The following is a 14,303-nucleotide window of genomic DNA, read 5'->3' as shown; positions in this document are numbered from 1 at the left end:
ATTAATTACCCATCTAAATCATATTAACATAATGAGTTAATGTGTAATGACTAACCTGATGACCATGACATAATCCAAGCTTGAATTGGCCAATGGTGAGTGTTTTGGTCTCTGGGTAACGAGCATCTTCATCATATTCACCTCGAGTGATGTGTAAACTTGGGCATAGGCTTTTCAAATAATCATGAACTTCCTGTTCGTCCATGGAGACATAAACCAGAAAGAAATGTACATTGGTCAAAGAACAAATCACATTTGGATGATCCCTTAAACTAAACTAATATACTCAGGAAACCAATCACATCTTCATAAACCATTAATTGTTTGTAGAAAAGTAGTGTATAAGCGAATTATTGACTTACTTTGATACAGAGATTACCGGTGCAAATGATGTGTTGAATCTTGCCAGGAACAAGCATAGATTTGAACTTGACAGGTAGATCAGGTGCTCTATGTGGAATATGTAAATCCCCAATTGCCAATACCAACACCATCTTCCCAACTCCCAAAAGCAGCTACACACGCAGCTCGATTTCTCGCAAGGTCCTAACGATCATGTATTTCAGCAAACCCTAAACGAAAAGGATTAGGAAAGCAACTCGATTCAATGAGGATCAATAATAAAAATGTAAATCAGCTGGATCACTGATGATCTTAGGTTTTAGTAAACCCTAATACAAACATAGACAGTAATCAAGTGACTGAAATTAGTTAAAGTAAAGTAGAGATTAACACATCCAATTACCTCAAGAATTCGATGAGAGTCGAAAATTCAACGGAACTCAGTCAAAATTTACAGATTTTTTGGTTAATTTTGGATATCAAAACCGATCGTAGATGAAGAGGGGCGTCGTCATTAACTAGGCGTGTGCAACATTATGATTCTTCGAGTTTGAAAGAAAAGTTACAAAAATGACTTTTACTTTTGTGGGTTTGGCATTTCACCCCCACTATCTTTGAAACTTTAATTAAATTCTCTCTTCAACAACTATGGTTTTATTTATGCCAAATTCATAAAAACTGTTCAATTTGACTATATATTTATTTCAATTATTTATTTATATTGATATGATAAAATATTTATTGACTTTTTTATTAATCTATCTAAGTCAACCTTAATGAATCTCATCGATTATTTGACAGGTTCTTGAGGCCAATAAGATTGATTATAATGAAGATGCATACATTGATCTAGAAATGAATATGCATCTCGTGTGTTGACCTTATTGAACAACCTGGATGAAAGAAAACATTTGTTGTTGACTTCTCAAGACGTTAATCACAATCAATAAAATAATGTAAGAAATTAAAGAGTGAATAGAAAAAAGAAAAGTAAAAAATGACATTCTGATTTTATGGTATCCCAATTTGAGTAATTATTTTTTTAATTTGAATCGGTTTTAATGTTTTTATAGTATATTATAAACCATTAGAACACTTGAAATCGCCAAAGATTGATTAAAAGTTTATAAAACACAATCACTTTAAAATTACTAAAATTTCAAATTAACCTAAAAGTTTATAAAACACAATCACTTTAAAATTATACGCGCCACGTTAATCTAACTGCATCTTGGTACTATCATGGGCTTTGATCTACACCTTTTTTTTATAGTTGGAAATTAACATGCTTCACAAAATCAAGCTAAAAGTCTTACATTTTTTGTTTAAATTTTTTTTGAAGCTTCTTTTCACCAAATTAAGCTAAAACAAAGATCATCAAACTTTCTAGTAACGATAGCATATTGTTTGTCATAATCATAACTTGAGATGGTAAAATAATTGTTTTGACTTTGTACAAAAGTTTTATACTAGCACAAATGCTTTTTGCTATAGAAGTTGATGAGAGGACCTTTGAACCATGCCTTTCTAGAGTCGAGAGTGGCTTTAGACTATAATAAAACATCACTCATAACTCATGAGAGGCCTAACTTTAGGTTGGATGGTATACTTGTGGGGTGGGTGAAAGGAAGCAGGAACAGCACCCAGGAACATTACACCCTGGGTGTGGTTATGCGGTTCAGATGTGAGTGATATCCTTTTCATGTTCTCTTTCATCTCCTGATTGGACGACAACTTAAAGGGTTTTTTTTTGTAGTTTTTAAATATTTATTAAATTATATATATACTAAAAAATTATAAAAAATATATTAAAATTATGATTTTTAATTACCTACAAAACGAGTATAATATTTATATAAAATATATTTTAAAAAATAATAAATAAATGAAAGGTAGTGAAAACGATAATTTTCTAGCTTTTGGTGAGTGAAATGTGAGTAAATGAAAAACTTATATGACATAGAAAAATAAAGGGTACACCTTTGGGTCTTAGGATATGAATAAAGTGATGGTTGGCCACAAGAGCAACAACTTGGGGTCTAGCAAAGTCATTCTTGGTTTACTTTTACCCTAAAATATCTTTTGTAACTTGACTAAAATCGCAAGTTTCCAAGTTTGCAATGGCTGAAATGGACAATAAGGAGGTGCCCTAACGCGCACAAAGAAGCCACACTCGGTCGCGCCAGCAAATGCCCCAGGGCATGTCGCGCCTAGTAGGCCAAGCCCGACGGAACCTAGCACCTCTAAGAGCATGGCGCTCCCGAAGAAAGGCTCGGCCCCGCCAGGGGCGTCTTCCACTCTGTGGAAAATATAACGGTCTCAGGCGACAATGTAGATGCTCAGAGCATTACCGCTTGAACCAATCGTTGGCTCTTACAAATTAAGGAGCACGATCCACCAATCAGCGTCCCCGATCTTGTCGGGTTTGACGCCTTTGTCCCGTACAGACTAGCAGAAGGGTCTAGTATAAAAGGCTACTCCATTTGCCTTTGGGAAGTAAGTGATTCTCTCTCAATTTACCCACAATACAACTCCAAGTCTATCCGCTAACTTGACCGTCAAAGTGTTTTCTCGGGAGTCCCTCCCGGAGAACGGTTGACGATCCTCTCTCGTTGTGACCTCGCAAGTTCATTGGAGTCATAGACATTACATAGCATCACAGGATTGGAACCAGGTCACATCATTTGGCGTCATCCGTAGTGTGACGAAAAGCAAATCAAAAGCACACCCTTCATCTGTGAAAAATGTCGTCCAACGATACCAGGGGTACCGGTGGAACGCCAACCAGCCCTATCAGGCCTATGATGTCACTGGAACAAACAACCACCCCGATTCTCACAATAATCGACAGTGAAACGTCACAAGAAGGCAGCTCGACGATAACTATTGCACCAGCTACCGGGCCACAGCAACCGGTCGACGGAGGACAAACTTCCTCCGCCGCCGTGTAAACACAAAGCACTTCGATACAAGCATCCCAACTAACGGTGATATCAAGCAATACGACGCCAGCAATAGTGGAAGACGTTAATGCCACACCGAGTTTCTTCCAGCAACAACCGCCAGACCAGATAACAAGCGCACAACTGGTGGTTTTCCAAACCCCGCTTGTAACAACTCAAAATCTGAATAATTTTTTTTCATTTTTAATTAAGAAATTCATTTCCATAAACTATAAAATTCCAATCACAATTGTTTTCAAAATCCATAACATCCGATAAATTATTCATAAAATCAGAGCATCCCCATGTAACGTCCCAAAAATACCGGTTAAAAATTTCATTTTTAATTTAGGTCAATACATAGAAACATCATTACAAAACATTCATAACAATAATCCATGTCCGAAAACCGGTAATATCATAGTAATAATTCAGAGTACATCCCAGAAATCCATAGTGCGGAAAACAAGAGTGTGTGTGTGTGTTATGCCGCTACCGTGTCGGCTCCTTTCCCCTAGCTGAAGAGGCTCCTTTCCCCTAGCTGAAGAGGTACCTTAAACAACAACTAAAACAAGAGTGTGTGTGTGTGTTATGCCGCTACCGATGGTTGAGGGGTCTGGGGTATTCCAACCCGATGGTTGATTGGACCTATAGTATGTTGTAATTGTATATGTATTATTTGTTTGTGTGTTGGTACTTTGGGGGAACTCACTAAGCTTTGGGCTTACAGTTTTGGGTTATGTTTCAGATACTCAGATGATCGCATGAAGGCAAAGGCGTGATTGTGCACCTCCTCGTGTTTTGATTTATGATTTTGGAAAAACTCTAATGTTAAATATTTTTTGAAAACTATATCGTAAACAATGATGATTTGTGGATTAGTTTTAAAAGTTTAAATTTTTCATGAATTTTATGGATGTTACAATCCTTGTATCCCAAAAAATTTCTGCCAGTCGTTTACGATATGACAGTGCCCATGGACCGCTTTTACCCTTTTATAAAATATGATTTCCCGATGTTTAACATCTCCAAGAACCAACGAAAAAACAACCCACAATCCCCTCTACTGTCAATATGTTTTGGTACGTATGGGGTCTTTTCGAGGGTAATATTGAAACACTCAAGTGAGATTGCATCGGTTGGTACAGTACCCCAATAGTTGATACCCACCAACAGTCTGTGGATGCAGGCTCTCATACCTATATACCATTCATCTTCTTCTGAAAATTATCCGCTCTTCCAGTGACTATCGTATATAATCATTTTGAATGTCTTCAAATCCAAAACACTGAAAAACCAGTGAGCAATTGGTATATTGATTGGTATGTAAATCTACACAAAAAGTTAGAAATAATTATTCATTAAATAACATTATATTAGAATTTATTGTTACTTAGGTAATGTAATCTCAACGCATTTATACCGTATCAAATTATATCAAAGCTAGGTAAACGAATCCGTGTTTGGTTGTCAAACCAACAAATAATGGGATAAAATAATATTAATAAATCTCAAATCACTGCTATTTCTTATACTAAAGATAGTATAGAGTAAGCAGGGTCGGTCCACAGGAATACAGGGCTTCTTATCTTGCCATATTTTCACACAATATACAAATAATATTAAAATGGGGGATTGTGTTTAAACTTGAATTAAACTTCATAAATAAGAAAGATTGATAACAAAACGCAGTAAAAGAAGTACATTTCCGATTCTGACTCTTATACATGTATTATGTTGAAAGATGTAATATGATTATAACTCATGTTCAATCTAGGTTGGTAAGTTAGATATTAACAAACTCTAATATCCAAAATTGGCAAAAATATTTTATTCAAAACAAATTCTTCAAATAAAACTTCATTTAATTGATTCAATTCAAATAAGTTCTTGCATCAAATCATTAAATGACATTAAGTTCTTGCACTAATTACCAACAATGTTTAACATTCCTCTTAAGCTTGGGAATATAAACATTTAATCTTTAATTGCACTAATTTTGATCTAATTACAACCAAGTAAGTGTGTGTTACTAACCTCAAATCATAAAACATATACGAATTTCATAATTTGATTAACTAGATTGACTAGAACCCTAATTCATTGATCAAGTGAAAAAGAGAACCAACTAAACACATGATTAAGATCAAATCAAAGATTACTAGATGTTAAACACAAATCAAATTCAAGTTACAACCTAACAACACATACTTAAGAATTCAGATTCGGAAATGATAATGAAATCAACCACACATGTCTAGGTTGAACTACAAATCAAACAAGTTTAAACTTCAAATTGACTTACAAAAAGGAAATTAAAGTGTTTCCAAGTGTTAATCTACTTCCAAAAGCTCTGAAAATCGCCTTCTCTCTGCCCAAAATTCGACCTAACTTCCCACTAAACTAATTGTCTGAATTATATGAGAGTAAAACTTCTTTAAAAACAGTCGAGACGTTTACACGGCCCATGTAAATTAAAGGGTGCCATTTACACGGCCGTGTAAACAAGAAAAGTAGAATGCTCAATCCTTCCAGGCCTTCAAAGTAGAATGCTCTTGTATATACGTTTACACGGCCCGTGTAAATTAAAGGGTGCCATTTACACGGCCGTGTAAACTCCTGTGAAGCCAAATTCTTAATTTCTTCATTCTCTCACTGCAATGCTCCAAAACTTCTGAAACTTTGTCTCCAACTCTTTTTAACTTCCTCCATCAAGATCCAACCTTCAAAAATCCCTGAAATATCATAAAAGTGTGTGAATGGAATTGCATCATGAAAAATCCCGAAAAATATGCAAAATGCATGAGTTTAAATCTAAATACAATGCACTTTTATGAACTAAAACTACAAAATGAATGCATGAAATGCACCTAACAAATCTCCCAAGCTTGAACCTTTCTTGTCCTTAAGAAAGAACAAGAAGATTTAAACTGGAGAAAATAAAATAGAATAGAATAGAAGAAATAAAATTAAAGTTAAAACTATTTGAAACTTAATGCATGAAATCAAAACAAACATGAAAAGATCCAACCCAATTACCCTGTTTTGTACCATAGTTGAGAATGTACCTGTCATGCCTTGAGTTAACTTGGCTTTAGTCTCAAAATATGGTCACTCCCTAATACAACTCAACAGAATCAAAGATCACAACACTTATTCATTTTCAATATCATCAAGTCAATTCTTGGAACAAATTATGGTTTTACTCTCGTGAGATTATATGTGACAAAACACGCTCAACCATCTTTGTTTCATAAAATATAACAATGTCCGATTCCAACTATTTGTTGGTCAACAACAATCTTTTTCTGAAAAATCTTTTCTAAAAATTCCCTAATATTTATCCAGATTGGTTACAAACTTCAAACCACTTACACCAGTCGAAGTAATTAACATTCAGTCCAATGTCATAAATTCAAATCCAAGTCTAAGGGAATCTTTTGACATCCAAGTATTTTTCCTAAACACAATATTCAATTAAACTATAAACACAACTATATACAAACTTCCTAATTACATTTTTTTTACAAATAAAGCTCATGGCTTTCTTTGAAATCCGTGTAACGGGCTTCCAACCAACACATCCAAATCAAATGACCTTAGTGTGCTAGATTTAAAGAGATCCCTTGGGTTTACGTGCCCGAACCTCAAAGGCCACATATTAGATTTATTTGCTATTATTAAGTTCTTGACTTTCTATGGAACCCGTGTAACGAATTTTCAACTCAATCAGTCCCAAACTATTTAGCTTTAGGCGATTAGGTGTAAAACACCCCTTAGAGTTTACTTGTTCGAATCCCAAAGGTCACAGATTAACTTAATAATAGTTTTTTTTATATATTTTATTTTATTTTTTTTATTTTATGTAACACATATACAAATAACTAAGTTAACACATAACACTCTTATTAATTTATTTATTTGGCCAATTTCTTTATATTTTCGTCCTTGACTTTTCTATTATGGGACATCTCACGGTTTATTACTGCGAGGGACTTCTAGACATTTTTCGGGGGACTAAATGTTAACATGCAAAGACCCGTAAGTATAGTTGAAAGCTATGTCCTCAAGCAGGGTATATAAAAAGGAATGAGTAGAAAGGACTTTTAAGAGCGCTGGAAGGCAGGACATTGAGATTTTGCATTCTTTTTATGAACTTTTGAATTTGGCATTTTGAGTTCAATTGAGCATTTACTACTCTTAAGACCAGTCATATGTCCCAAAGAATCGACTCATATCTGCTGTTATACTCCAGTGTTGACAATCTTCTCATTTTCTGCTTTGCACAAGTAGCTTCGGGAGATGTGCTCGTGTGTGATTAACTTGCTTTCAAATTTTCTATAAAAAGAGCAGGTTAAATCTCAAGGCACACAATTCACTTACCATCTCAACTGTTTTGAGAAGATTTGGATGCTTGGGATTGGATCAAAAATATATTTTTTTAATTTAATTTAATTTTTTAAAATCATGCAACGCAAAAATTTAGATGCGAAATGCAAAAGTATAATAAAAATAGAGTAGAAAGAAAAAATTTTGGATTTTTGAATTTTTTTTTCTTCTAAAAATGACAAAGAAAAATAAAGATGAAAAGAAAAATAATGCAATGCAAAATGTACAAAATTACATGCAACCTACATGCAACGGGATAATGCATGGATGGATGCCCCTCCCCAAGCTTAAAATATGCATCATCCTCGATGCTTGGAGAGAGGCATAGCCGTCCAATTGAGGATCGGGCGGTGGATATGGAGGGAACTGTGAAGGATAATTTGCAGGATAATAGGGAGGCCATTGGGGTTGGGATGATGATGGTTGTTGCGGCTGTGTGGGGAGCACAAGAAATCTATGGATATCGCTCAGTAGGTGATGAATGTTGCGGTTGTGTTGCTCTTGAGCGACCCATCTCTGATCATGTTCAGTCCACCGCAACTCTTGTTGGGCCCAATGCTCTTCTTGCAAGCTACGGTAGTCCTGAAAATCAGAAGTGATTTTAGCGACACCAGTATAAATTTCCCCGACTTCCTGTTGTATGCTGGTGTAACGGTGGTTCAAACGTGTAAACTCGCCCATATGAAGATTGTGTTCAGAAGAAGGAATGGGGCGAGATGAGCTAGAGGCACCAACAATAGGAGCAGGAGGAGGAGAGGGTGGAGGACTATGATCTACTGCAACACCTAAGTTGGATTTGAGTTTCCAAGTGGTTGATGGAATGTCATTGGCTAAATTGAGTATCTTCTTGTTTATGTTGTCTATGCGTAGATACTCTTTCCCATCTACTGTCCAATGAACATCCCCAGTGGGAAGGTGGTGGAAAAGATGCATTGTTTCCATAACATCAATTGATAGACGAGTACGGCCCATGACTATATTTGTTGGGTTATTGGGTAGACGGAGGCCAAGATGCTCAACAATAATAGAAACCATGCCTCCACAATGTAGCTGCCCACCATTGCTCGTAGCACTTCTGAGCATTTTCTGAATCACCCAACACCCAAAATGAGGGACTTCTGCAGGCTTGTTAATCATACACCACAAGACTTCTAGCTCTTTCTTATTAGCCTTGCTAATATCTTCTTGAGGGAATAAGAGAGAAGCAATGATCCGGTGGGCGACTTTCAAGACCGGATGGATAATGCTAGAAGCTTTGGATGTGCCTGACTGATACTCATACTCACAAGAGATGCTTCTCCAAAAACTTGCACAGTCTTGCTCAAAAATGAAATTTTTTCTTCCCTTTGCTGTGTATACATCCCTTCTTACTTTGGGAGCGCCAATCATATCACAAAGAATGTCAGCATGAAATTGATGGGTTTGATTGAGCAAACGGAAAGTCAGGAGATGGGTTTGATAGTCAAAGGTAATGGAGGATAAAAGTTCCAACATTGGTGTTTGATAACTAACTGCATGTAGATTCAAAAGACCTTCCCATCCTATGTTTTTGAAGAGTTTGTGGACACCCTTATAGATATGTAAATCCTTGAGGGCTTGGATGTCCACAAACTTTTGAGCACCCATTGTTCTGCTAACAAGATTTGCATACAAGATTTCTTGTCGATTTTGGTCTCAAAAATAAGACCAAATTCATAAGGGTTGTCCATGGCATGTGGGTCTTGTTCATCATGTGAAGTTCCAATTGTCTTTTACCCCGGGAAGCCATTAACCAAATGAATCAACAAAGTATTGCACACAATTTAGGACAATTGAAGCACAAGAACTAGCAAGTTTCACCAAAAATCACCCAAAAAGGAATATGGTTCTATTTAAATGCACAAAGTAAGAGTTTGGAACAATTATACCGATTTGTGCTTGGAAATGGTGGTAAGAGGATATCCAATGCTTCCCCAAGCTATCCCCAAGCTTATCCTATAAGAAATTTCAAGCATTAGGTTGAGATTTTGAAGTTCAAAAATTCTAGAGTTTTGCTCAAAAACCCCAAAATCGACCATGAAAAGGGTAGAATAGAGGTGGAAGATAAAGAAGATGAAGAAAAGAGAAGAATTTCATACCTTGGAGCTTGATTTTTTTATGCAAAATTGAGGAATATTGAGTATTTGGAAGAGTTTTTTCGAAGGGGGCAGTAAGGAGAGAAGGAGTCGCAGGTATTGAGAGAACAATGAGTAAAAAAAAAATCAAGTTTTGGGTTTTAACTCGTTCAGCCCTGTTTTAACGTGTACACGGCCTATGTAAACAGAAAGGCAAAATTTACACAGCCTTGTAAATGTAGAGTTTTGACTGCGGTGGCTGGTCGCTTACACAGCCCGTGTAAACCATAAGCATAAGTTTACACGGCCGTGTAAATGTCTGTAAAGGCCATTTTTTTTTTTTTGATTTTTTCACTTTTTGAATTTGCAACCCGCTAAACCTCTATTGCCCGAAAAATGATCTTTAAACCTCTTTTAGCATGAAAAACAACTTGGAAGTCTGAAAACAAAGAAAATACAATGAACATATACGAAATGACAAAAATACCCTCGGGTTGCCTCCCGGTTAGCCACCCCTTTTAATGTCGTTGGCTCGACTTGGACCCCAACTATTTGTCAATCTTGATACTTTGGATCCATTACTTCCTCCACCTCTTCATTCTTGACTTGAAATCCTTCATAATAAGGCTTCAAACGGTGACCATTTACCTTAAAAATCTTCCATGTTTTCTCACTTGTGATTTCTATTGCACCATGCTCAAAAACATTAGTGAAAACAAATGGTCCCACCCAACGGGACCTTAATTTACCAGGAATCAATTTAAAACGCGAATGGTAAAGTACTACCTTTTGACCTTTGTGAAATACCTTGCGTGTAATCATCTTGTCATGGAATGCTTTGGTCTTTTCCTTATTAAGAACCTCATTCTCATACGCTTCATTGCGGATTTCCTCAAGTTCTTGTATGTCCAGCTTCATCTTCTTTCCTGATTCACTTAAATCCATGTTGAATTGCTTGATCACCCAATAGGCCCTATGTTCCAACTCAACGGGTAATCGACACGGCTTTCCAAAAACAATACGGTATGGAGACATTCCAATTGGAGTTTTGTATGCAGTGCGGTATGCCCACAAAGCATCATCAAGGCGTGTACTCCAATCTTTCCTTGTTGTATTTACGGTTTTCTCCAAAATGCCCTTGATTTGTCGATTGCTCACCTCAGCTTGTCCATTTGTTTGTGGGTGGTATGCTGTGGAAACTTGATGAGTGACACCATATTTCTTCAAAACACTCCCGAGCATACGATTGCAAAAATGTGTACCATGATCACTGATCAAGGCCTTTGGAACACCAAATCTGGAAAAAATGTTAGCCTTCAAAAAATCTATCACAACTTTTGAATCGTTAGTACGGGTAGCCTTTGCTTCCACCCACTTGGAAACATAGTCCACAACCAAAAGAATATAAATAAAACCCGAAGATGATGGAAAAGGTCCCATAAAATCAATGCCCCAAACATCAAAAATTTCACAAACTAATATGGGATTTAGGGTCATTTGATTCTTTGAGCTTAAAGAGCCCATCCGTTGACATTTATCACAGCTTGAACAAAAGACATAAGAGTCATGGAAAATACTTGGCCAGTAAAATTCACTCTCTAAAACTTTTCTTGCAGTCCTTTGAGGACCAAAATGTCCTCCACAAGCATAAGAGTGACAAAATGTTAAGATAGAAGGTACCTCATATTGATCCACACATCGTCTAATCATTTGGTCAGCACAATATTTCCACAAATGTGGCTCATCCCAGACATACCTCTTGGCTTCTTTCTTGATCTTGTCTTTTTGCCATCGAGACAAATCTGGTGGAAATTGATTTGTGACAATGTAGTTCACAATATCGGCATACCACGGGGAAAATTTTGCTGAAAATAGGTTCTCATCGGGAAATGCATCATGAATGGGAGTTGAGTCATCGGGAGAAACAATCCTGCTAAGATGATCAACTACAAGATTTGACTTTCCGCTCTTGTCTTTGATTTCAATGTCAAACTCTTGCAAGAGTAATACCCATCGAATGAGTCTAGGCTTCGAATCCTTCTTTGCAAGTAGATACCTAATAGCTGCATGATCAGAATAAACAATGACTTTAGAACCTAGCAGGTATTGACGAAATTTGTATAAAGCAAAGACAATAGATAGCAATTCTTTTTCAGTTGTTGAATAGTTGGCTTGTGCACTATCAAGTGTTTATGAGGCATAGTAAATGACATTAGGAACACGGTCTTTTCTTTGCCCTAACACTGCACCAACTGCATGATTGTTGGCATCACACATGATTTCAAAAGGCAAACTCCAATCCGGTGATTGAAGTATTGGTGTTGTTATCAACAAGTCTTTCAACTTATCAAAAGCTTGCTTGCACTGTTTGGAAAATTCGAATTCTGCATCTTTTTGTAGGAGCTCACACATGGGACGAGATATCTTGGAAAAATCTTTGATAAACCTTCTATAAAATCCTGCATGACCAAGAAATGAGCGTACCTCATGAACACAAGTGGGATAAGGTAAATATTTTATGACATCTATTTTTTGCTTTGTCCACTTCTAGACCCTTAGAAGACACAATATGACCTAGTATGAGACCTTTGTCAACCATAAAGTGACACTTTTCATAATTCAAAACAATATTGGTCTCAATACATCTTTGCAAAATCTTTTTCAAATTACCCAAACACTCATGAAAAGAATTAGCATAAACTGTGAAGTCATCCATAAAAACTTCAATGATTTCCTCAACAAATTCCGAAAAAATACTTACCATGCACCTTTGAAAAGTGGCTGGAGCATTGTAATGTCCAAAAGGCATTCGCCTATATGCAAATGTTCCGAAGGGACATGTGAAAGTAGTTTTTTCTTGGTCCTCGGGTGCAACGGGTATTTGATGGAAACCGGAATACCCATCCAAGCAACAATAATGTGTTTTTACCACTAACCTTTCCAACATTTTATCAATGAAGGGAAGTGGGAAATGGTCTTTCCGGGTTGAGGAATTGAGTCTTCTATAATCAATGCAAACTCTGCACCCGTTTTGCACACGGGTGGGGACTAACTCACCTTGGTCATTCTTTGTAACGGTAATACCTGTCTTCTTGGGCACAACTTGGACCGGACTTACCCACTTGCTATCTGAAATAGGGTAGATCATCCCTACATTCAACAAATTCAAAATTTCTTTCTTCACTACCTCCATCATTGGAGGATTCAAACGCCTTTGAGCTTCTCGGGAAGGATTGTAATCTTCTTCCATAAGGATTTTGTGCATGAAAAGCGAAGGACTTAGCCCTTTGATGTCGGCTATAGTCCACCTAATAGCTTCCTTATACTCTTTCAAAGTGGTAACAAGATCTTCCTCTTCTTTTGTTGACAACTTGGTGGAGATGATCACCGACAAAGTTTCTTTGTCTCCAAGATATGCGTACTTGAGATGCTCGGGTAAATTTTTGAGCTCTAATTCCGGTGCATGCACAATAGAAGGAACAAGTTTCTCATTGGTATTTTTCAGCTTTGGAACATCAAACCTCATTTTCTTCTTCTCATCCATGCAAGACACAACCTCCATAATCTCTTTATCAATTGTAAATTGATTGGCAAGTTTTTCCACTCTTTCCTTTTGAAGATTCCTGTCTAAAATGAGAGCTAACACATCAAGATTAGACAAATCAAAAAACTCCTCTGTCAATGGTTCAATGACATCCACACAATTCAAAGATGAAATATCACTTGGATATCTCATAGCATCATAAATATTGAAATTTATCACCTCCCCATCAAATTCCATGGACAATGTACCATCATAAACATCAATTTTTATCCTGGCTGTTTTCAAAAAGGGTCTTCCTAGGAGAATTGAACTCAAATTTGGTGAGTCATCATCATCCATGTCAAGGACATAAAAATCTGCTAGAAACACTAGTTCATTCACTTGGACTAACACATCTTCTAGCACACCTTTGGGATGTACTAAAGATCTATCAACCAATTGAATGATTACCCCGGTTTTCTTCAATGTGCCAATATTTAAAGTTTTAAAGATGGAATATGGCAAAACATTGATAGAAGCTCCAAGGTCTAGCATAGCTCGTGGAACATGAAGATTACCTAATTTGCAAGGAATCGTGAAAACACCCGGATCTTTACATTTTTGAGGTAGTCTTTTTTGTAACACTGCAGACACATTTTCTCCTACTTTAACAGTTTCATTCCCTTTTAACTTTTTCTTGGATGTACATAATTCCTTAAGGAATTTAGCATACCTAGGGACTTGTTTGATGACATCAATAAGAGGAATATTTACCTCAACCTTCCTGAACATCTCCATGATTTCATTGTCTTCCCTTTCACGCTTTGACTTGTTTAATCTTGAAGGAAATGGAGGAGGAGTGACTTTTGCTTCAATAGGAACTTGCTTTGAAGGTGTTTTTGACTTTTCTTCTTCTTTCTCTAGCTCCTTCTCTTCTTCTTCTTCAATCATTTTAGGACCTTCATATTCTTTGCCATTTCTCAAAGTGATGGCACATGCACTATGTTTTGGATT

At 36.5% G+C, this 14,303-nt stretch overlaps 2 protein-coding genes across 2 annotated transcripts in view; both read right to left on the bottom strand.

Annotated features, from left to right (window-relative positions):
* The window catches only part of MAG1 (Calcineurin-like metallo-phosphoesterase superfamily protein), a 1,417-nt gene extending 533 nt beyond the window's left edge, over positions 1 to 884 (bottom strand). Inside the window, exons 1-3 of the mRNA XM_079025709.1 lie at positions 746 to 884; positions 363 to 572; positions 56 to 193 (exon numbers count right to left, since the gene is read on the bottom strand). Of these exons, the coding sequence (XP_078881835.1) occupies positions 56 to 193; positions 363 to 494 (270 nt within the window). The 5' untranslated portion in view covers positions 495 to 572; positions 746 to 884. The remainder of the gene's footprint in view (positions 1 to 55; positions 194 to 362; positions 573 to 745) is intronic.
* Positions 885 to 10,321: 9,437 nt separating this feature from the next.
* On the bottom strand, positions 10,322 to 14,087 carry LOC145089850 (uncharacterized). The gene is made up of 4 exons (XM_079028242.1): positions 13,120 to 14,087; positions 12,410 to 12,672; positions 11,787 to 11,853; positions 10,322 to 11,414 (listed from the first exon to the last, which is right to left on the bottom strand). Exons 1-4 carry the CDS (start codon positions 14,085 to 14,087, stop codon positions 10,322 to 10,324), a joined length of 2,391 nt encoding a protein of 796 aa, XP_078884368.1.
* Between the last annotated feature and the right edge of the window lie 216 nt (positions 14,088 to 14,303).

Source organism: Lactuca serriola, chromosome 2, assembly GCF_051521515.1.
Source record: "Lactuca serriola cultivar US96UC23 chromosome 2, Lser_US96UC23_V15, whole genome shotgun sequence".
NCBI lineage: Eukaryota > Viridiplantae > Streptophyta > Magnoliopsida > Asterales > Asteraceae > Lactuca > Lactuca serriola.
Note: the sequence above shows the minus strand (reverse complement) of the source record. Positions and strands in the feature narration are given on the sequence as shown.

Bases quoted from the DNA above. Each gene is read 5' to 3' on its own strand.
- LOC145089850 (XM_079028242.1), bottom strand. From the start codon at position 14,087: ATGGAGATGTTCAGGAAGGTTGAGGTAAATATTCCTCTTATTGATGTC. The intron at 12,673-13,119 runs GGAAGATCTTGT...TTATTGTTGCTT, and splicing joins AAGTTGTCAACAAAAGAAGA to GGATGGGTATTCCGGTTTCC. The intron at 11,854-12,409 runs GTATTGAGACCA...TAGGTTCTAAAG, and splicing joins GAAAAAGATTTTGCAAAGAT to TCATTGTTTATTCTGATCAT.